At 38.9% G+C, this 19,986-nt stretch overlaps 3 protein-coding genes across 13 annotated transcripts; 2 read left to right on the forward strand and 1 right to left on the reverse strand.

Annotated features, from left to right (window-relative positions):
- The first annotated feature begins 657 nt into the window (after nucleotides 1-657).
- LOC147867104 (zinc finger (CCCH-type) family protein / RNA recognition motif (RRM)-containing protein) lies at nucleotides 658-9,630 on the forward strand. 8 transcript variants are annotated; one of them, XR_015529308.1, is made up of 8 exons: nucleotides 658-942; nucleotides 1,853-1,971; nucleotides 2,357-3,342; nucleotides 3,433-4,656; nucleotides 4,813-5,214; nucleotides 8,450-9,028; nucleotides 9,102-9,153; nucleotides 9,238-9,630. XR_015529308.1 is itself a non-coding variant. In XM_087314857.1 (7 exons), exons 1-6 carry the CDS (start codon nucleotides 887-889, stop codon nucleotides 8,990-8,992), a joined length of 3,330 nt encoding a protein of 1,109 aa, XP_087170983.1. In that variant the 5' UTR covers nucleotides 658-886; the 3' UTR covers nucleotides 8,993-9,028; nucleotides 9,102-9,630. The 8 variants fall into 8 exon arrangements, 6 of the variants coding, with proteins under 6 accessions (XP_087170983.1, XP_087170986.1, XP_087170984.1 ...); XR_015529307.1 differs by having other exon boundaries at nucleotides 8,450-9,153; XM_087314857.1 differs by having other exon boundaries at nucleotides 9,102-9,630.
- A 1,736-nt stretch (nucleotides 9,631-11,366) lies between these two features.
- On the forward strand, nucleotides 11,367-14,841 carry LOC147867105 (uncharacterized). Of its 4 annotated transcripts, none has more exons than XR_015529309.1 (5): nucleotides 11,367-11,680; nucleotides 12,882-13,673; nucleotides 13,769-14,113; nucleotides 14,224-14,281; nucleotides 14,418-14,468. XR_015529309.1 is itself a non-coding variant. In XM_087314863.1 (5 exons), exons 1-5 carry the CDS (start codon nucleotides 11,381-11,383, stop codon nucleotides 14,475-14,477), a joined length of 1,383 nt encoding a protein of 460 aa, XP_087170989.1. In that variant the 5' UTR covers nucleotides 11,367-11,380; the 3' UTR covers nucleotides 14,478-14,841. The 4 variants fall into 4 exon arrangements, 2 of the variants coding, with proteins under 2 accessions (XP_087170989.1, XP_087170990.1); XR_015529310.1 differs by having other exon boundaries at nucleotides 14,422-14,468; XM_087314863.1 differs by having other exon boundaries at nucleotides 13,769-13,941; nucleotides 14,418-14,841.
- A 1,486-nt stretch (nucleotides 14,842-16,327) lies between these two features.
- On the reverse strand, nucleotides 16,328-19,744 carry LOC147867106 (uncharacterized). Its single transcript, XM_087314865.1, has 5 exons — nucleotides 19,330-19,744; nucleotides 19,113-19,241; nucleotides 17,816-18,313; nucleotides 17,340-17,453; nucleotides 16,328-17,219 (listed from the first exon to the last, which is right to left on the reverse strand). Exons 1-5 carry the CDS (start codon nucleotides 19,555-19,557, stop codon nucleotides 16,599-16,601), a joined length of 1,590 nt encoding a protein of 529 aa, XP_087170991.1. The 5' UTR covers nucleotides 19,558-19,744; the 3' UTR covers nucleotides 16,328-16,598.
- Between the last annotated feature and the right edge of the window lie 242 nt (nucleotides 19,745-19,986).

Here is a 19,986-nt window from a genome sequence, read left to right on the forward strand (position 1 = left end):
AGAGCTAGGTGTCCAGAAGCGTCGGAAAAGATGGCTAGAAGGACCGGACCGGACCGGACCATGCCGGACCCAATGGGCAGAAATGAAAGGGCCGGACCAAACTGGACTTGATGGCTAGAAGGGATGAACCGGACCCAATGGTGGTTAGGACCGAAGTAGATTGGACCCGATGGGCAGAAGGACAGGACCAGACAGGACCTGATGGCCAGAAAGATCGGATCGGACCAGACAGGACCCGATGGCCAGAAGGATCGGACTGGACTAGACCAAACGCGATGGCCAGAAGGATGGGACTGGACCAGACCGAACCCGATGGCCAGAAGGACTGGACCAGACTAGACTCGACTTGATGGCCAGAAAGACCGGACCGGACCCAATGGCCATACTACGAACCGGGTTGTGAGGCCCAGCTCTCTCTCTCTCTCTATCTCTCTCTCTCGTGGGCGATATGTGTGCCCATGAAGCTCCTCCATCTTCCCCATAGCTTTTCTTTTCTGGGGGAGGGGGGGGTCTGTCTGTCTGGTCTGGTCTGGTCTGGTCTGTCTGTTTAAGCCATCGCTAACACACACCATCATAGCTTTTTAGAAGCTTCTCCTCCTCCTCCTCCTGTTGCCGTGGATCTTTCCCCCCCTCAGTTCCCCATCAAACTGAGATCCTTCTCCTTCTCCTTCTCCGTCGCCATCGCCATCGCCATCGCCACTCATCAAAGCTTCTTCCTTTCCTCTTCCTCTTCCTCTTGTTTTGTTGCTTTCTTTAGTTTGCTCATGGAACACGGAAGAAGCCCCTCCCTGCCTTAGCCATCAGCTCTCTCCATTAAAGAATGGGTTAGAACAGCCCCGTTTTCTTCTCGCCGCAGCTCATAAAGTGTTTTCTGTGGTGGAAGACGATGAAGATCGATGATGTCGCTCTTATCTCTTATCTGATCAAGCATTTGAAGCCCTTGTAAGTGTAATCTATGCTTCTTTTCTACGACGAAATGTTTGGTTCCTTTGATAAAGCTTCGGTTAGGGTTATGGTTAGCACACAGAAAATGGTTTCTTTAAGCGAGGAAATTCTGCTTCCATTTTAGGGTTCGTGAGCAGGAGTGGTCTTATGAAATGAGAAAGATTGATTACATTTGAGAATAGTACACAGAAAAATGGTATCTTTAAGTGATGGAGTGCTGTTTCATTTTTAGGGTTAGGAATTAGAAAATGGTTATCACCAAGCGAGACCATGCTTTTAGGGCTAGCAATAGAAGATAATATTGGTTTTCCTTCCACATATGCACATATTCTTCTTGCTATGGTTTAAAATGGTTTACCTGTGTCCATTCGACTGAGGAAATGTCGTTTCTTTGCTAGGATTACCATAAGAAAAAGGTTCCATTATGTCTCCTACATATGTGTAAATGGTTGTCGCCATGCATTTAACTGTTTTAAATGGGCTCCTTATAGTTGTATAATGTTGTTCCTTGTCACCTTAGAACTTAGCATACTGAAAATGGTCCCTTTAAGCTTCCCATTGGTTCCCACGTATGTGCATATTGTTATTGTTGTGGCTTGAAAATGTTTTACATGGATCCATTCAATTCAGACATTGCCATGGCTTCTTTGTTAGGGTTGCACCCAGCCTATGTATGTCTCTATGTGGTTCTTATGATGGTTTCAGATGTTTAGGACATAGAATGGTCTTATCGTGTGAGAAAATATTGTTTCTTGTTAGAACAGCACAGTGAAAATGGCCTCTTTAAACTTCCCACATGTATATATGGTTCTTTTAGTGGTTCCAAATGGTTTACATCACAGGTTGGTTTGCGAGTGAGGCCATTCTTTTTGTTTCTTACAAAAAGGCTTGTTTGTGTGACTTCCAGAACCGAAGCAGACCCGAACCTGTTGGCTAACTATGTTGCAGCTTTGCTGAAGAATAACAAACCTAAAAAGGACCTGGAGGCACTATGTATCAACCAGTTGTTGGATTTTCTTGGAGATGGTATGTGTTACTTTGGAGGATACATCAGGTGTTTGGAAGAACTTATTTTCAAAAGATTAAGTTAAATTTATAAATAAAACAAATTTACCATAGGTACGGATAACTTTTTAAAAAGAAACAAGTTTAGAAATGTGTTGGTAAGGATGCTTTGCTAATGCCACAACCTCACCTTGGAGAGCATACATTATATGATGATAACATATTTGTGCAAGAGAGCAGAAAGGTTTGTTCGGGTTTTTTATTTCTCTTAATGAGCACTTGATTGCTTGTAAAAGTTCACCTTGGAGAGTGGTTTACATGCCAAAAACTTCGTTGGGTCTGTGATTTTTGTATAAAAGTATTGACTATTGTAAGTTATAACTCTTGGATCATTGTGACTATGCAGAATCGAAAACTTTTGTTGCAAACCTTTTCCATGCGTTGGAAGATGGTACTATAACAGTATATCAGGATGAACAGAGTAGTACAAAGACAGTGACAGATACTTCAGCTACTGTACACTCTTCTATCACGTCTAATGTTGGAGAGATCATGGAGCCAAGAACATCACAATCTGAAAAGCTTCTGAACTCGTCTACGAACATGTTCAGTGATCATGAAGACCATGAGGAAGATGGCAGTGATGATGAAGATGATGACCGGAATCACAAGCACAGAAGACGTGTGAGTAGGTCTCCCTCACCAGATAGAAATACCCATAATGGTCCTATGAGAAAGCGCAACAGATCGGCAAATAATGGCCAATCAATGTATGATAGCAATCAACCCATATCAGAAATTACCAGAGGAACCAATGATATCTACATGGAAAAGGAAGGACCTCCAAAGAGGCGCCCAAATAGAGAGAACGTATATGGGAATTCTTTGAGGCCTGGAGGGATAATAGCAAGGCCAGGTTCAGTTTTTCGTGGTGATGGGTCAACAATGAGGTTTGAATACCAGAATGGTTTATCTCGAGGAGTCTTAGGGAGAGGTCGAGGAGCTAGTCCCGTGACATGGGGTCGGGATCAGAGAAATACGTCTTTGGATGGTTCTGATTTCAATCTATCCATGATTCCTCCAGGCCCCTCAATTAGTATGTATGCTGGTAGACCGAATTCGATTCGTGGTCTCTCCTCTTGGGGAGGTTATGGCCAATTTGGTGGAGTAACAAATGGGGCTTTGGATCAGTCTCTTCCTTTAAATACAGGGATTCAAGGCCCAAGAGGTGTTTCAGTATCTGCCTCACTGGGAGTGGGTATTAATATTGGAATGGGCATGCCTTTAGGTCGTCCAAGGTGTGCAGACTTTGAAGAACGTGGATATTGTCTCCGAGGTGATCTTTGTCCTTTAGATCATGGAGCAAATAGGATAGTTGTGGAAGATGTTCAGGTTTGTGGTGCCTCTTCTTTTTCCAATATCTATTGATTACAAGAAGGAAATGATAATATTTTTTTCTGTTTATTGTGTGTCATTTCTCAGTCTCTTTCCAAATTCAATCTCCCTGTGGCACTCCCAAGTGGGAGGAGTATTGCAATGGGTCCAGCGTCAAATTCAAGTTCGTCTTTTAGCCCATATTCGTCAAATCTTGGTCTTTCAAGTGTCCGGGAAACAAATGTGCTGAGCATGGATGAAGTCAATCCTTCAAAAGGAGCCGTGGTTGGAATTGCTGAACCTGATCTTTATGATCCAGATCAGCCATTGTGGAATAAAGAGCAGCCAACAGATGATAAATTAAGAAAGCCTCCTTCATTTAGAAAAGGAATGGAAGACGGTGAGAGGGAAAATGTGGTCTCTGCCGATGAAGGAACGAGTACTGGATCTCAAGGTCCGCCTTCAGTTTGGAATCGTATTGGGCGTGTAGATCGAGGTGATATTAATTCTGAAAGCGTTACACGGTCTAATCCTTCTATTCAGCGTCTTCGATTTCCACGAAGAGAATTTTTGGAAGTCCTTGAGCCACAAATCATTTCAGGAAAATCAGAGTCTGTTTATGATGAGCAGGATGAGAAAACAGTTCTTATGGTAGATGTTGACACTATCCCAGAGGGAGAGGGGGAACAACGTCCCCCTGAGAAACTAGGTTTCAATCCTCGGGGCAGATGGAATAAAGAACCTGGAAATGAAAGGGCACAAAGAACATTGTATATTGGTGGCATCCCTAGCAATATCAACAAGAAAGAACTGTTAAAAGCACACTTTCAGAAGTTTGGTGAAATTATGGATATCCGCATACCATCATCCCAGGGTGATAGGGCATTTGTACAATTCTTACATTCTGAAGATGCAGAATCAGCGCTCAAATCACCTGAAGCAGTAATGGGAAATCGATTTATCCGATTGTCTTGGGCTAAAAGAGACAGTATACCTGTTCCTCCAATTGAAGGAAACAACATGACGACATCAGCAATGAAGAATCTGACTACTGGGATCAACATTTTGAAGGGAGGAGCTCTTGAATCTTTGATGAAAGGGAAAAAACAGCTGACATCTACACCTGAAGAGAATGCATCAATGGGAATTAACAAATTAGTCATTTCAAATGTTCAACGATCTCCATCTAATGCTCAACCAACTCCATCAAGTATCTCACAGAAGAAGCAAGAAGAGCTAGAACATATGAAAGAAGAATTACGAAAGAAACAAGAGGAGTTGGCGCAGAAGCGGGATGAATTTCGCCGCAAGCTGGAACGTCTTTCAAAACAGGTAAATATAACTGTGATGGACCTTATCTCAGAGGAAATATGATTGATAGAAATCACTAAACCATTAAAATAGGACGTTTTCGCACACAAGTTTGATAAAAGCCACAGTAAATAGAGTCCATTTGCTTTACTTGCTTTCTTGTTGGGTTATTGTCAGGGCACTGGGGAAGTTGAAAGGGCCCAATTGACCACCTCAGCTGGTAATGTCTTGAAAGAAGAGATAGCAGGGGATCAACCCATAAACAAGATAAAGTTGGAAATATCACGTATTGATTCTGGCAAACAGGTTTCGTCATCATCATCTTCAGGTGAGAAGAGCTCAATTATGAATGATCAGCCAGCGAAAGATTTATCAAAAACTCCCACTGCTTCAGCGCAAGCACCTTTTGGAAGTAGTATCACACAGCCATCTCCCAAGAGCTTGAGGGTTCATTCTCCATGGCCAGGTACTGGTTCAGGCTTTCCTAGTTCTTCATCGTGGGGCTCATTGCGATATAAGCTAGACAATCGGACGACGGTCTTTCGGATCATTCCACCTTTTCCAGAAAATTCACTGGATGTAAGTTCTGTTGACACTTCATAAGTGATATTTGAGGTTGAGTTTATTTTTCAAAATTTCACCTCTGTGTTCCCTTGCAAATAGGACGAACAGATTGTCGACTATAACTGGTACTTTTTACCTCTTGATACAGGTCCAAAATACTCAGTGCCACTTTTGCCTTTGGTTTCTTGGGCTTTTCTGCATTTATTTTTGATGGACTACTGAGTAGCATTTATTTAGTTCATCTTCTTAGCTGTTGAACCCATCATTCAGTTCGTAGAAGGATGAAGTATATTCCCTTTAAGCATAGGTTTTATCATTCTCATCTTCTCACCTCAGGCCAATATTACTTTTCTTAGATTTTCGGCCTGTCATTTAGTTCGTGTTAGAGCGAAGCATATTACCTGCAATGGGAATTTGAAATGTTGGGAAAATTGAGTGATTATCGATTCATCTGTTGTGGATCTGCAAATTGTAGTTTTTTATAGTACTTGTCTGCAGCATGCCCCTGTCATAGGACCATAATGTCTGGGTATAGAATGTATGATGTTGCATATCATGATTCAGTTATTATAAATGGGCAAAAGCTACCACGGTTACCATTTAAGCCGATCTACTATGTGTATGTGGCCCTCTCTCTCAACTGCTCAATGATTATCATATGCAGCATATATCTACTGACCATGTTACTTTGATTTGACATTTCTAATGTGAAGTTTGATGATATGTTGTCCTACATGGATTATTTCCCTTGGTTGTAGATCCCATATTATACCTCCCGAGTTGTGGTATTTTGGCTGGATTTGATCTGCAGTTCTCCCTACTTCCTCACCTGTATGCACTTGCATGTTGTGGATATATCAAAAAACTATGACCTTAACTGGCAGGTCTGTCTATGCTATGCAGTTATCGCATTGCTTTATAAAATCAGGTTAGGTAATGAAAGCTAGAAACAATTTATAGTTGGTAAAGTTTCTCCTTGAACTTATTCAGGTTCTGACCTTATGCAGCTTTCAGTGTACTGTGTAAACACTTATTGGGTAATGAGTCATGATGATGTAATGATAGCTATGCATGAAGATGACAATCCTGCTTTGTTTGTGCTGAGCATGCAAAGATGAAGACTATACTTAAAACTTGTGATAGAACCACAATTCATTGGTTTCCTTATGAGAAAATTGCCGGCCATTGTTGACCACAAGTAGCATACTATAGCTCCTTGTTTAGGTTATTCATGTCGACCTGGAATATTGCTTGCACTTCTGTACTGATAATTTAGCCACTCAAAAGGTCAAAACTCCAGGAAGTAACTTATGCTGTTCTCATGCATGATTTTCGCATCTGTAGGGGGGAGCAGGATGATTGACTGGACATACAGAAACAAGGTTCAATTGACTGGATTAATGTTACAATTAGATTTAGGAATACAAGCCTGCTTATATGAGAGGACATGTCTCTTAATATCTCATTAATGTAAGGCCACTTAAAAATTACGATGTGACCATTGAACATTTCTAACAAATGTGAATGTACGTTTTTTAAATCTCAATATATGTGAGGCAGTTTTAAAAATTATGACGTGGTCATTGAACATTTCTAACAAATATGAAATGTACCTTTTGTAAACCTCAATATATGTGAGACAGTCTTAAAAATTACGACGCCATCATTGAACATTTCTAACAAATGTGAAATGTACCTTTTTTAAACCTCAATATATGTGAGACAGTCCTTACAATGTTATCATTGAGCATTTCTAACAAATGTGAAATGTTCCTTTATTGAACAACCACAGGAATTGTGGCATTATGCCCTTTACAAAGCTGCTACAACTACATTGTGGATGGGGATCCCTGATTTCCTTGTAGGTATTTCTCTTATGAGTATGGTCACAGTGATATCACACTGTCCAACTACCAGATAATAACAGATAATGCAATACACCTTTAGTGATCCACCCAGGGTTGTGGCATGACCTTGCAAGAACTGTGATCCATAACTTGTCTACATGTAGTCCATAAAAAATTTCTACATTAAAAGTCTTCCTCTCTTTTACTAAAACTTGTGTGCGCGTTACTAGTTTTTGCCCAACATCAATTGCATTTGCCAAAAATATTGACTCTTTGATTTAAATTCTTGTATATTAGCTCCACCATTGATAAATTGCCCCTTTTGCTGGGGGTAAACTCTCAAATGCTTGGACACTTGCATTGATCCTGACAACGAGTTTTTTAAGGAACCAATTGCAAACCCTTTTAGGTAAGAAGGTTGCAATCATGATGGATCCTTAGTCTTTTGTAAAACACAATTAGCATTCTGATGATTCCTTTGGCTAACACCCTTTCTTAACTTTGAGAGCATATATCTCATATGTTATTGCACCTTCCAAGAGGGTGCTCGGTCATCATGGGCTTCAGCTGTAACATTGTGATGTCTTTGCTCCTGCAAATTCCTTTTGCATCTTAGCATGAAGTTTAGTTAGTCATACATGACCTTTTGTGCTACTTGGAAGCCATCATCTTTATAAATTGGTGATCCATTGGTCTGCTTGAGTTGCTGACATCCTGATTTGACTGTCCCCATAACTGCCATTGTTATCGTGAAGAGCTTGGGAATACGCTAAGAATATCTCTGGATTTGACTTGGTGAGTATCCATGTGCTTTCTTGGCATATGCTCTACGACTGCTTAGCGTAGATCAATGAGAGCCTGAGAAGGCTGAGGTGCTACAGAGACCTGGTGAGCCCTAGTTGATTTGGATCATGTAGTTGCATCCTCACTGTAGGGATTGGGTGCATCTCTGTCTTATTGTGAGGGAAGTAAAAGTTTAAACAACAAATACTATCATGTATGATTATCAGAGAATACTCAATGGGTTGATTTATCAAAAATGAGTCTTTCATTCTTCGTAGTGTTTATTATTTTTTGGTGTTAATTTGGATTCCAGCTCCACCTTGGGAGCTTATCTTTTCATTGTGCAGTAGCAGATTATTTCCTGAGAAATAACATGAAAAGCAGGACATGAAAAGGTTCCAAACATGTTATAGTCTTTCTGTAAAAGCAACACATGAAGTGGTATAAAATTTCTCTAGGCATGTATTGCACAAATCTATTCATAGTTGGTAAGATAACTGTAGGTCAACAATTGGGTGTTGTATTTAAACATTTCTTATTTCCATCAAGGAAGAACTTTGGAACATTTTGCCTTGATTATCATAAGCTACCATAATAGTAAACACTCTTTTCGTTGCCAGGTGATGAGTCTGAAAGAACACTTCTCACATTTTGGGGATGTCAGTAATGTGGAGTTGGAAGATACCTTGGATAAAAATAATGAAGGGTTTAGGGTGACCTTTTCGACAAGGAGTGGTGCAGAGCTTGCATTTACCCAAGGAAAATGGTATCAAGGCATTACTCTTCAGTTTAGTTGGGTTAATCCATCATCGAATATTGCAAATGCATCATCAACCAGTAATGTACATGTCGAGGGTTCAGCACCTGACAAGTCTAGGAATGGATCAACACAAAAAGCACCAGAAGAGTTCAAATCCTCTAAGATAGATGATGATGGGTCATTGATAGAAAACGAATTGGTTAAAGATACTAGCAATGCTATTGAGGTTGGCAAGAGTGAGATACCTGAAAACGAATTGGTTAAAGATACTAGCAATGCTATTGAGGTTGGCAAGAGTGAGATACCTGAAGGAGGTCATCATCCATGTGTGGATTTGAACTCGAAACTTGATATTGATGCTGCTGATGCTTCTGACATTTGTAAGGGGGAAGCATCCATGTAGACTGGAATTCATAGTTTTCTTCTTCATTGTAAAATGGTGAGTAGATTTATTTAGAAATGCAAGTTTTTAAAAAATGAGATAGAAATAACATCATCTGTAAACTTTGAAGAGTGCACTCTGGACTTGACGAAAAGAAAAAAATAGTGTCGTCCCGGCTGTAGGTATTAAGGATCGATCTTTTCTTTTTGTAGTCTCGGGAAATCCTATTTCTGTTTTTTTGTTTTTGTTGACCTGATTTTTGGCAGGGTGGCCTTGCCATGAGAAAATTAATGTTTCAAGTCAATGTTCATGGTTTTTGAAATATGATTGCTCAACTCCAAATGGACAGATTTTCTGGAGTAAATGGGCAACCGGCTAGTTTGGTCATGGCCACTTCATTAAGTCCGGTGAAGCTGGCTAAGCATGAAAGATGTGATGCGGTGGAGTTGTTGTATGTTCGCCCATCTTTGCGGTAGGGCTTTCAATGAGTTTACAAATATGTTCGCCCATCTTTGTGATAGGGCTTTCAATGAGTTTATTTTTTGTAAACAAAAGAATCCATCCTCACTTTTTTGACATGGCCCAGGTGAAGGCCATTGGGTACAAAATAGATCATTTACTGTAGGTAAAAATGATTATATAAGCTAATAATTTCCAAATCATGCCTTAAGTCTTGAGCTTATCACATGCTTTGTTTGAACTAATGTTATTTTTTTTCACTGAAATTTGAAGTCATAAGTACTTGTCTAATATGTGGTAGCAAAGTATACATATTGTATGAACTTGCGCATCTTTGAGTGCTTCTGTGGTCAATCCCAGTTGGGTATATAATGTCTTGGCCATTGACATATGGTCACGTATTTCGTGGGCATTATGTGGAACATTTATGATGCAGGTCATCATCAAACTGTTGGTGAAGATCCCTGATATCCATATATAGAAGATCTTTAATTTCATTAATATATGTCTATTTTGCTCAGGATGCCCTTGGCAAATAATAACAAGATTTCTCGCATCATTTTCCTAATTGTTTTCTAATCCATTTTCAACATGATGCAAGCTAGCCAATGGGTGTTGAGTGTTGGCTAATTGAGATTAGGGTTATTTGTGTTAGTTTGCTTACTATCTTGAATGCCATGTACTAGTGAATTTTTGTGCAACACTCTGGTATAAACAAGGGAACATGAACATGAGGGTGTGAGAGAGAAAGAGAGTTGCAATTTGATCCGTAACCTATAGTAAATCAAGAATTCAGCTTATATTGTAGGCTTTTGAGTTGAATATTGACCAAGGAATTGTGTATGTAGATTTTGTTGGTTATCTTTTCAGCACAATTTGTTCAACACAATGATTGATGTTATACTGATTGTCAGTGTGGTTTGTACACACAATGTGACCATTAATGTTTGAAAGAATATATGAACACAAAGAATGTGGTTTTATCATGGGCCTTCAAGGGCAAATGTGACTTCTTGGACCAAAATTGAACCATTTTTTCATTGGCGTAGAATTGAGTAGTGACTCTTGATATTCATTGGCGTTTGTCAAAGAAATGTGTGTAGGGAGTGGTTTGGATTGACAATGTTTGGAAATCAAAATCAAACCAGAATGTGGTCAAGTGTAGGGCATGTATAAATGATGCGAATATGTGTAATACGATGTATGAAACATTTGCGAGTGTTCGTGTGCGAGGGAGTATGTGTTGGTAAATATGTTGCAAATGGTCTATGGATTCTACATTTTCACAAGTATGCTCAAACAAGTGCAAATGTAAGGACCTACAGTACTAGGAGGGGTTCTTATTGTCACAAGAAGAAAGCAAGATGTCCAAGCTTGGTTTAAACAACACTAGCCATTGGAAACTCATCAATCATTGAAGCTAGATATTAAGAAACATGTGTTCACCCTAATTCGGTTGCTTCTATGCACATATACTGTGGATAGTTGATGTTGCCATTAAGGACTTCGTAACACCTTCAGACAATGTGGCGTACGTGCTAAAGCAACTGGTAGGTAGTAGAAGAACGCATCATGAGCCATTATCAGATCGATCGTTCGATCATCAGATAATATGGTGCCAAGCATTTGTCTACGAGTCAATGCATGCAGGTGGTTGGGCGGGCTGGCTAGCTCGCTAGGCCATTCCATACGTACTCTATGAACGTGTTGTGTGGACGCACATGGGGCATCATTGACAGACAAGAGGAGAGCAGGGGTATATTATGTATCTGTCCTATGTCCAGAAGGCACTCAATTTATGTGCGAACAAATCGGCTCAAACGGAACCGGTAAGCCATGGGTAAACGGTTTATGGGCTCGAACCGAACCGAGTAACCGGATTGTGGTCCTTTACATAAAGCTTCGCTTCAATGCTCTGTTCTTCAGGGACAGAGCCACAGACACAGAGAGATGGCATTCGAGCTCAGCCAACCTTCTTCCTCTTCCTCTTCCTCAGGCCAGAAGAATCAAGAGGAGAAGAAGAAGATAGATGAAGGTGGAGGTGGAGATGCAGGTGCAGGTGCAGGTAGAGGTAGAGGTGGAGGGGTTGTGCAATGGGAGTGGTGTGGAGATCACCTGACATGGTGTGCTTACCCACCCTCTGTTTCTTCCACGATCGAAGATGCGTTCCGATCCAAGAAACCCTCCATTGACTTTCACATCGGACCCTCGGCTTACACGGTTCGGTTCGAGACTGTGGAACATCGCCAGGCAAATCCCCAACCCTTTCTCTCTCTCTCGTGTGCTGCAACTCTCTTCCATATGTATATAGACATTCACACACAGTTACTATCACCTCACAAAGGCGTTCTGAATTGCCTTTATTTGGTCAGAAGGAAATTTTGCAAATGCCTCCAAAACCAATGTTTTTTTTAAAACCTCGATCACCTGTTTTAATACGTTGGGCTGGGCTGCAGAGCCCACTCTAGATACAGAAATTTCCACAATACTGTATAAAGATTTTGTGCGCAGGGTTGTAATGTCTGTTTCTTGCGTATTGTTTTAGATATAGTTGTTTCAGATGGAGGATCCATTTATTGTTTGTTTAGGCTATACACCTTTAACATGGATCCTCTGTTTGTTGGTTTAAGCAATATGGATCTTCTTCTTGCATTCATTCCTGAAAACAAATCAACTTTCTGTTCTAGGTTATAGTTTGTTAAAATCGATCATAGTATTTATTTATGTGTTTGTTTGTTTTAAACTGTAATGCTTTCAGATGGATGCTATTTTTTTGTTGGCAATGCTTTGAGATGGATATTTTTTTTGTTGGTATAGGCCATATTGTCTCAAAGTGAGTGAATTTATCCTATTGTTTCAGATGGATTATCTTTCTTCTGTTTTAGGTTGTTATGCAATAGCGAAAGAATCACATGATTTTTCCTGTATTTTATTGTAAGGAAAACAGTAACTGAATGTTATATTTCCTTTGAAGTGTTATATGTTTGTGACATGTCTGTAATTCTTCATTTGTAGACTTTGAGATTACTTTCACTATGAACACATACAAGTATTCAAGTCCATTGCTTCCTGAGAATCAAACCTTATACAAGATATGATTCCTTACTCAAGGGATCACTGTTTAGAGATTCTCTTTTTGATGCACTTCATGGTAATCCTTTTTAATCTAATATGATGCTTCGGCTAGTGCTTCGGAAGAGCTATTAGAAAAGGTAAAAGAAACATATCTTGGTGAATCGTTGGTATAGACCGATGCGAATATCTCCTGTCTAGAATTTCACTCTTGGATTGTTACAATATGAAACCTGGCTCAAGTTTGTTTAAGTCATGTCATAGGGGTTTAAGAAATTATTTTGGAATTTGAATGGTTTGCTAAGAAATTGAATAGTTACTGAATGGTGAAAACATAGTAAACTCATTTGCATTTCATTTCATGGTCATTATGCTGCAGATAAATCTCGCCACTGGCCGTTGTCGATCTGTGAAACGTGAGATATCAAGAGATGGGACAAGTGTCTCATGGCTTTGGTTTGACAGTGAGAAAAACCATTGGCATGCATACAATGCTGACCTAGCTAATCAAATCGAGGATGCATGGAAAGAAAGCAAAGCAAGCCGAACTGAATGGAAAGAAGATGCAAAAGCGGGTCTATATTGTGTGATTTACAGACAGGCATATGTGATAGAATTTGAAACAGAGGCTTTCCAAGTGAATTCAAAGACGAAATTTTCTCGAAATGTGCGTCGATCTTCATATATGGAAAAAGGTAGTAGTCAATTGCCTCAAATCAATGGGGATTCCAAAGCAGAAGCCACCGCATCTCATAATGTTATTATGTCACCTGCATCGTTACTGGTAGGAGATGATATGGCTAGTTCATCATCATGTTCTGTTGCTGATGATGCACTATTTTACATCCAAGACCACATCATGGACTATGAAAGTCCGTCTGCAGATGAAGGTTGTTCGATATGCTTGAGTTGTCTTAGTGAAAAGAAGTCTGTGACACTCGTGAAATGCAATCATCCATTCCACCATGAATGCATCGAATCATGGTTTAAGTATCGACCATCGTGCCCAGAATGTCTAACGATATATGGAACAATAACGGGTACCCAGCCACCGGGACAGATGTGCATACGGCACATCGCATATGGAAGTCCCGAAGCTAGACATGGTTTGGATGGATACCCGAATACAGACATCATCAAGATAATATACAAGTTTCCAAGTGGTATTCAAGTAAGGATTATATATATGTATATATATATATATTTATATATGAGCTAGCTGTTGAGGCTTAAAAGAATTTGCTAAGCAAAATATTACATGGATAGGGCCCCGAACACCCGAATCCTGGGAAACCGTTCAATGGCACTATACGGATTGCATATCTTCCAAAGAACAAAGATGGAGAAGAAGTGTGTGAGCTATTGAAGAAAGCATGGGATCGGAGGCTTCTTTTCCGTGTGGGAATGTCGATGACAACGGGTCAAGCCAATGTGGTCACGTAAGCTTCCAAGAGTCGGTTTATTTGGAAAAAAGAGTTACATTGTTGACATATGCATCAGCAAAAACACCCCTAATTGATGGATATTCTTACCAGAGAACCACCTAGACTTTGACAACAGTCATATTACCTCTATGTAGTTGTATAATTTGTATTAATCAACAGCATTCTGGTAAATTTGTGTAACTTAAGAGTATCCTGATAAATGATTACATTTTGGGAATAGTAGTCCCCCCCCTCCCCACTCCATATTTCTTACTCAAATTTGTTTACACTTTGTAGTTGGGCCACGGTTCATCATAAGACACACATGAATGGGGGCTCAAGCAACCATGGCTATGTGAGTGTCTAATCAATATTGAAGTTTTTGATGTTTTCCATCATGTTATATAGAAGGATTTGAGTGGTACTGTGGAGCCATGTACATATGTTGAAAAGTGACACCTGTCTGCCCTTTGCTTTGAATGACTTTGTAGCCAGATGAGTCGTACTTTTCTCGGGTGAGAAAGGAGCTGGAAGAACTGGGTGTTATGTGAGTAGAAGAAAATTTCTTGGGAGTAGTATATTTGCTTCGCAAGTTCTTGGCCTCTTTCCACAACAGCAATGTGAATCAAAGCATTTCCTTTTGAAGATTGTTTTGGCTTTTTTTTGTGATTGCGATGTGCGCAGAAAACTTCCTTTTGAAGATTTGTTCAGGTGTTTTGTTTCGGATGTTTGGGGACCTTTTCTTTTTGGTCTTCGAACATCGAAACATAACAAAAATTCAAAGCTTTATTTATGGTTCCAAACCTACCTAATTCTTGTAAAATTTGAACTCCAATGTAAGAAAATATGTTCTAATGTATATAAAAAAAGGTATATCACCTCTTATAAGAAGAGAATATAATGGGTTTTACATAATTCAAAGCTCTAAGAATCGAGGTAAAAACCTGAGGCAAACATTGATTTGGTTTGATCTTTTGGAAGGCCCCACATCTAGAAGCCACCCACAACTTACTTTGTAGTAGTGGAGGTCTAATTGATTGAATATCTTTTGAAGTTTCTCAATATACACTTTAGGAAGGTCCAATTGAAACTTAGATATGTAGTCATAGATAGCTGGTGAGATATGTAGTCTTTAAAAATTGGCGACGCATGAAGAAAAATCATAGCTGAGGTCACATTATTACCGACCACAATTTAAAGATGTAATCAATCATAGTTGAGGTCACATTATTTCCGGCCACAATTTAATCATTTCATCTTTTTGACATTTTTGTAATTTAGGTAGGTAAGCAGGCATACATAACACATTACATATATTCCATATAGATATTTGCACATGTGTACTCTTGTAGAGTAGGTCTCACTCATTCAATATCTCTTTTCAAATTTGTCAATATATACTCAAGAATTGTCAAACGATGTGTAGTCATAATTAGGTGACAAGACGATATTTATGTGGTCACGTTGTATTTTGTTGTTATTTGTAAACATATGTTTTCGACTACACTTTAATCGTTATCTTTTTGACCTTTTTGTTGTTTGGATACATAGGCATACATATAACACATTATGTTGAGAGTATGATATTTGGATACACACTCTAAAAGAGCAGACCAAATTGATTGAATAACTTTTCAATTTTCTCAAGCTATAGTTTTGAAAGGTCAAACAAGAGGTAGATAATAGTCATAAAACATGGGCAAGATATGTAGCAAGCATTAAACAAACGCTGATGAGTAGTTATAACTTTGGTCACGTGGATTCCGACCATAATATATTCATTATTGGTTTGACCTTATTTACGTAAATTACATGTTATGTTCTGCCATTGATTCATTGTACTGTTTGTCAACATGTGTTTTACTGCTTTGACTTTTTCAAAAATTCAAGGCTTGGGTATCACATCGTAATGAAAGCGTCATGCAATTATGGTGGCAATGCATGCACATGGAGACACAATACAATACCAATATCTTTGAATGTGTGACAAATAAAGTCAAGAAAATATAAAAGTAGACCATGGGATAGAAAATACAAGAAGTCTAATATCCACATTTTGGCAACTAGAATCATGTAGATGGGCACCATTTGCTTCGTTCTACTTGGCTATGCACATTTAAAGATTAGATGAGAAAGAAATGGTTATATAATAAAATGTGTAGATAAAGAGGATCTCTTTGGTATACTGTATGTGACTAGAATAAAAATTACAGTTCAAAATTTGGAGAGGATGGAGTCACACTACGTATCTTCCTTCCATATGAAAAGAGATTGTAGATAGATACTCTTGTTACTGTTTCATGATATCAATCATATTCCATCTCTAGTGTGAGGGCATCGAAAACGTTGGATGATGAGACTTTCATTTAGTGGTGGTATGAACTTATTTTTAAGATAAAGATAATGCCAATAATTCAAAGTTCATTTGTTCAAGGAAACGCCATTACATCTCATATATCATTATGCATTATGGTCTTGAGGAGGCATTCCTTTTGTTGTGAGGTGCTTGACCCACCTCCATATATCGTTCCTTTATAAAAATAATAATATTGGTATAACCCTCCAAATGCGAAGGTTATTGAATAACCACTTTGATTCTCAATTTTTGTTCCTCATAAAAGAATTTTGTTCAAACTAAAAGAATTTGGATGTCCCACGTGCAAACCATTATTTTAAGCACTAGAATGATGTTTCGCAAGGATTGATGTGATGGCCGCAGCTAAAGCAGAGGTTATCAAACTCGGATTAGCAGTGATGGCCGTTGTGATGCTCTCAATGTTATTGTAATGAGCATGTGGCTCATTCACGACGCCACAATTAGATGATGATGACACATGGGCTGAAGTCATATTTGGATTCGAGGTATGTTTTGGCAATTTGTTGTTAACTTTCTCGGAGGGGACACTATTGCTTGTGACCATGTTTGAGGTGGTAGTTGAAAGGGGTGTGGATTTGGTAGTATTGGCTATTTGTGGTAATAAGGGATAGAGATGTGGTAAGGATGTGAAGTCCATGGTTACCGTGGGTAGTGGAGTTGATGAGGAGATAGTTGCCACAACTTGGTTTGCATTAGGGATGAGGCTAGGATCACATGTCATTGAGGGGAATATGAATTGTCCCCCGTTATTCATGGCTTCTGTTATATTCACACTCGAAGTACTACCTGTTGAGAGCATTGATGCAGCAGCCGATGTTGTTGATGCCATCATTGATGCTGCTAGTGATAGCTCATGATTATGAGTTCCCTCATAGGTTACAATAAGAATGTCCTTGTCTTCCTCGCTCCTTTGCACCTATAGGAAACATATGTGAGATAAACACATTATAGACTTTCATTTTACATTTTTTGTAGAAAATATATGTGAGGTGAAAATACATTTATGGATTAAAACAATGAAAACTATCACACTTACATGCTTTCGCACTGGGCAATTTGAGGCCATGTTGCATCTATAATAGGCACGTGGATTTGGATTTCCTTTACATATTTTTTGTCCATACTTTCTCCATTGGCATCCATCGCTTAACTGTTAAGACATGACGAGTCAGAAATTCCTCTACAAATATTTCAACTCTATCTTGAGTGCTTTTGTCAATTGAATTTTTGTATATTTATATGTGGAATGTCGTTACCTCACATTGAGGTTTCCCACTTAGAGTAATACATGAATGGCTAAAAACACACACATAATGGGTAAAACCCTTCAATTTTATATTAGCGCACATACATTTATAATGAGCGAATGCATGCATTGAATCTCTTTTTTTATTTGAAGATGTTGTCAATGGTGTCAACAATGATATCAACGAGAATGTGGTAACTACGTTAGATGATAATGATAAATTTATATCTCTATATGATGGGAGAGTGATGATGTTTTAGAATTACCATGGGGGCTTCCGAGCGCACTCGAATGGAAACACGTGCTTTTCGTAGCGTTGTTTCATTCAATGGGGACTTGGCGATGGTAGCGCTTGTTTGATTATCTTTGACATGAAGTGACGAGTCTGCGTGGTGATCGGCTTCCACACTAGTTTCATGCTCTAGAGAAGAGCTAATACTATCAAGGGGTGAGCTAGAAGTAAGGTTGATGCATGCCTCCTCATGCACGGATTCTAAGAGTTGAGGGGACGATTTCCAACGTTTCTTGTTGTCACGTCCATGCGACTCGTGATTCCTTTCTAACCGTAGTTCATGATGTTTCCTCGCTCTCTTGGTTTCACACATGCTCGGCATGGCGACCTCCATTTGTCCTCCCCCTAGGACACGTTTCGCTTGGTCAACGGGTTCGGTCTTGACGTGACAAGCCATCGTATCCATTACATCTAAGTGGTGTGCCTCATGTTTTCCGTAATGAGTTGTTGGTCCAGAAGGTAGCGAAAGAACCTGGGAACATTTTCATTTTGTTATTTTTCGGGATGTGAGCACCAGCTAGTAGTTAATCATATTATAAAAGATGCTAGCAATTAATCATATTATAAAAGATGCTAGCAATTAATCATATTATAAAAGATGCACTTTGTTACATACACATTTTCTTTGGCATAATATTTGGTTTGTTATTTACCATGGTACACCCATCACTCCAACCTCTATCTAAAGGTTCAATATTGGCAATGCCAAGAGGGATTTAGGGTTGGCTAATTTGATTGATTTAGAGAACTAACTATGTCACAATGTTTACCAAGGACCTAACTAATGAATTAGCTAACTAACTAACCAATATATATGCTAGCTAACTTACTAACTAATTCCCTAGAGCTAGCCAGCTAACTTGCTAATTAGCTTAACTAACCAAGGTTTACCAGCTAGCAAACTAATTACTTGGCCAACTAGCTAAGTTTAGTAGTTCTATAGCTAATTATCTAACTAGCTCACTGCCTATCTCACTAATTACTTGGCCAACTAGCTAAGTTTAGTAGTTCTATAGCTAATTATCTAACTAGCTCACTAATTAGCTCACTAATTACCCGATTAACTAATCATCCAATGTTTACCAGCTAGGTAGCTAGCCAACAAAGAAACAAACTAGGCAATGCCAACTGCCCTTCCTAACAGATTATCCGACCAACTAACTAATCAAATCAGCCCATTACAAATTTAATAGAAACGAAAACCCTAATTGCAAAAACTAGATCCCAATAACAGAAAACATTTCTAGGGTAAAGAAATAGAGAGATTTTACCTTGGATTCTAGCAAGTGAGGATTGTTAATAAGACATGATTCCAATTTGTTATAGCTAGTGCGGATATTAGATATATCCTTCTTCAATTTGTTGTTCTCTTCAGTGACTCTCGCTAGATTGCTCTTTAGCTGAAATTGAAAATAAAAAATCATTCATTAGATCGGAGCTTTCGATCCATCAATCAATTTAATAGATCAATTAGGAATGTATAATTGCCTCTTGGATTTCTTTGGTGATTGAATCACTGGATCTGTTGATATTGCCAATAATCTTGCCAGACGCTGTGACTGAATCATCGATCGTATCTATAAGCGGTGCAGTGATTATATTATACTCTTGATAAGCACCATGATTATAGTGGTGAGAAATCTCGAAACTATCAATGTGATCATTAATGGATTTGTTTTGAGGAGATGCTGTCTGTAGAAACAAGTCTAACTCCATTAATATTCTGGTTTTTGGGGGAGATTAAGGTGGATTAGAAATGGGTTTAAAAGGAAGGGATTAGTGAGAGTGATTAGGGGGTGAAGAGGGAAGGGTGAAGTAATAGAGAAGAGATTAGTGGGTGATTAAGAGGTGATTTAAGAGGTGATTAGTGAATTAGAGAAATGCTTTGGATTTGAGAGATGAGAGACAATTTCTCTTTTCCTTTCTCTGGATGATTCTTTCTATTTAAGCGCGACAGAAAGTGATTAAAAAGAAAAAGAAAACAAACAAATTTGGACGGAGAAGAAAAAGCAGCCCATGTTTTTCTTTCCTCTTTTGTTTTTATGACTTTTTTTGCTTTTTTCCTTTCTTTGATTTTCCATTTGTTCTTTCCTTGACTTTCTCTCTCTCTCTTTCTTGACCTTGACTAAGTCTTCCCTCAAATCT

This window comes from Azolla caroliniana, unplaced genomic scaffold (assembly GCF_043228905.1).
Source record: "Azolla caroliniana isolate FFs.n. ecotype wild unplaced genomic scaffold, voAzoCaro1.0.p SCAF_2, whole genome shotgun sequence".
NCBI classification, from domain to species: Eukaryota; Viridiplantae; Streptophyta; class Polypodiopsida; order Salviniales; family Salviniaceae; genus Azolla; species Azolla caroliniana.

Bases quoted from the DNA above. Each gene is read 5' to 3' on its own strand.
- LOC147867104 (XM_087314856.1), top strand. From the start codon at position 887: ATGAAGATCGATGATGTCGCTCTTATCTCTTATCTGATCAAGCATTTG. The intron at 1,972-2,356 runs GTATGTGTTACT...GTGACTATGCAG, and splicing joins GTTGGATTTTCTTGGAGATG to AATCGAAAACTTTTGTTGCA. The intron at 4,657-4,812 runs GTAAATATAACT...GGTTATTGTCAG, and splicing joins TGGAACGTCTTTCAAAACAG to GGCACTGGGGAAGTTGAAAG.
- LOC147867105 (XM_087314863.1), top strand. From the start codon at position 11,381: ATGGCATTCGAGCTCAGCCAACCTTCTTCCTCTTCCTCTTCCTCAGGC. The intron at 11,681-12,881 runs GCAAATCCCCAA...ATTATGCTGCAG, and splicing joins AGACTGTGGAACATCGCCAG to ATAAATCTCGCCACTGGCCG. The intron at 13,942-14,223 runs GTAAGCTTCCAA...TACACTTTGTAG, and splicing joins GGTCAAGCCAATGTGGTCAC to TTGGGCCACGGTTCATCATA.
- LOC147867106 (XM_087314865.1), bottom strand. From the start codon at position 19,557: ATGGAGTTAGACTTGTTTCTACAGACAGCATCTCCTCAAAACAAATCC. The intron at 19,242-19,329 runs GCAATTATACAT...TTTCAATTTCAG, and splicing joins TCACCAAAGAAATCCAAGAG to CTAAAGAGCAATCTAGCGAG. The intron at 17,220-17,339 runs GTAAGTGTGATA...TGTTTCCTATAG, and splicing joins ATTGCCCAGTGCGAAAGCAT to GTGCAAAGGAGCGAGGAAGA.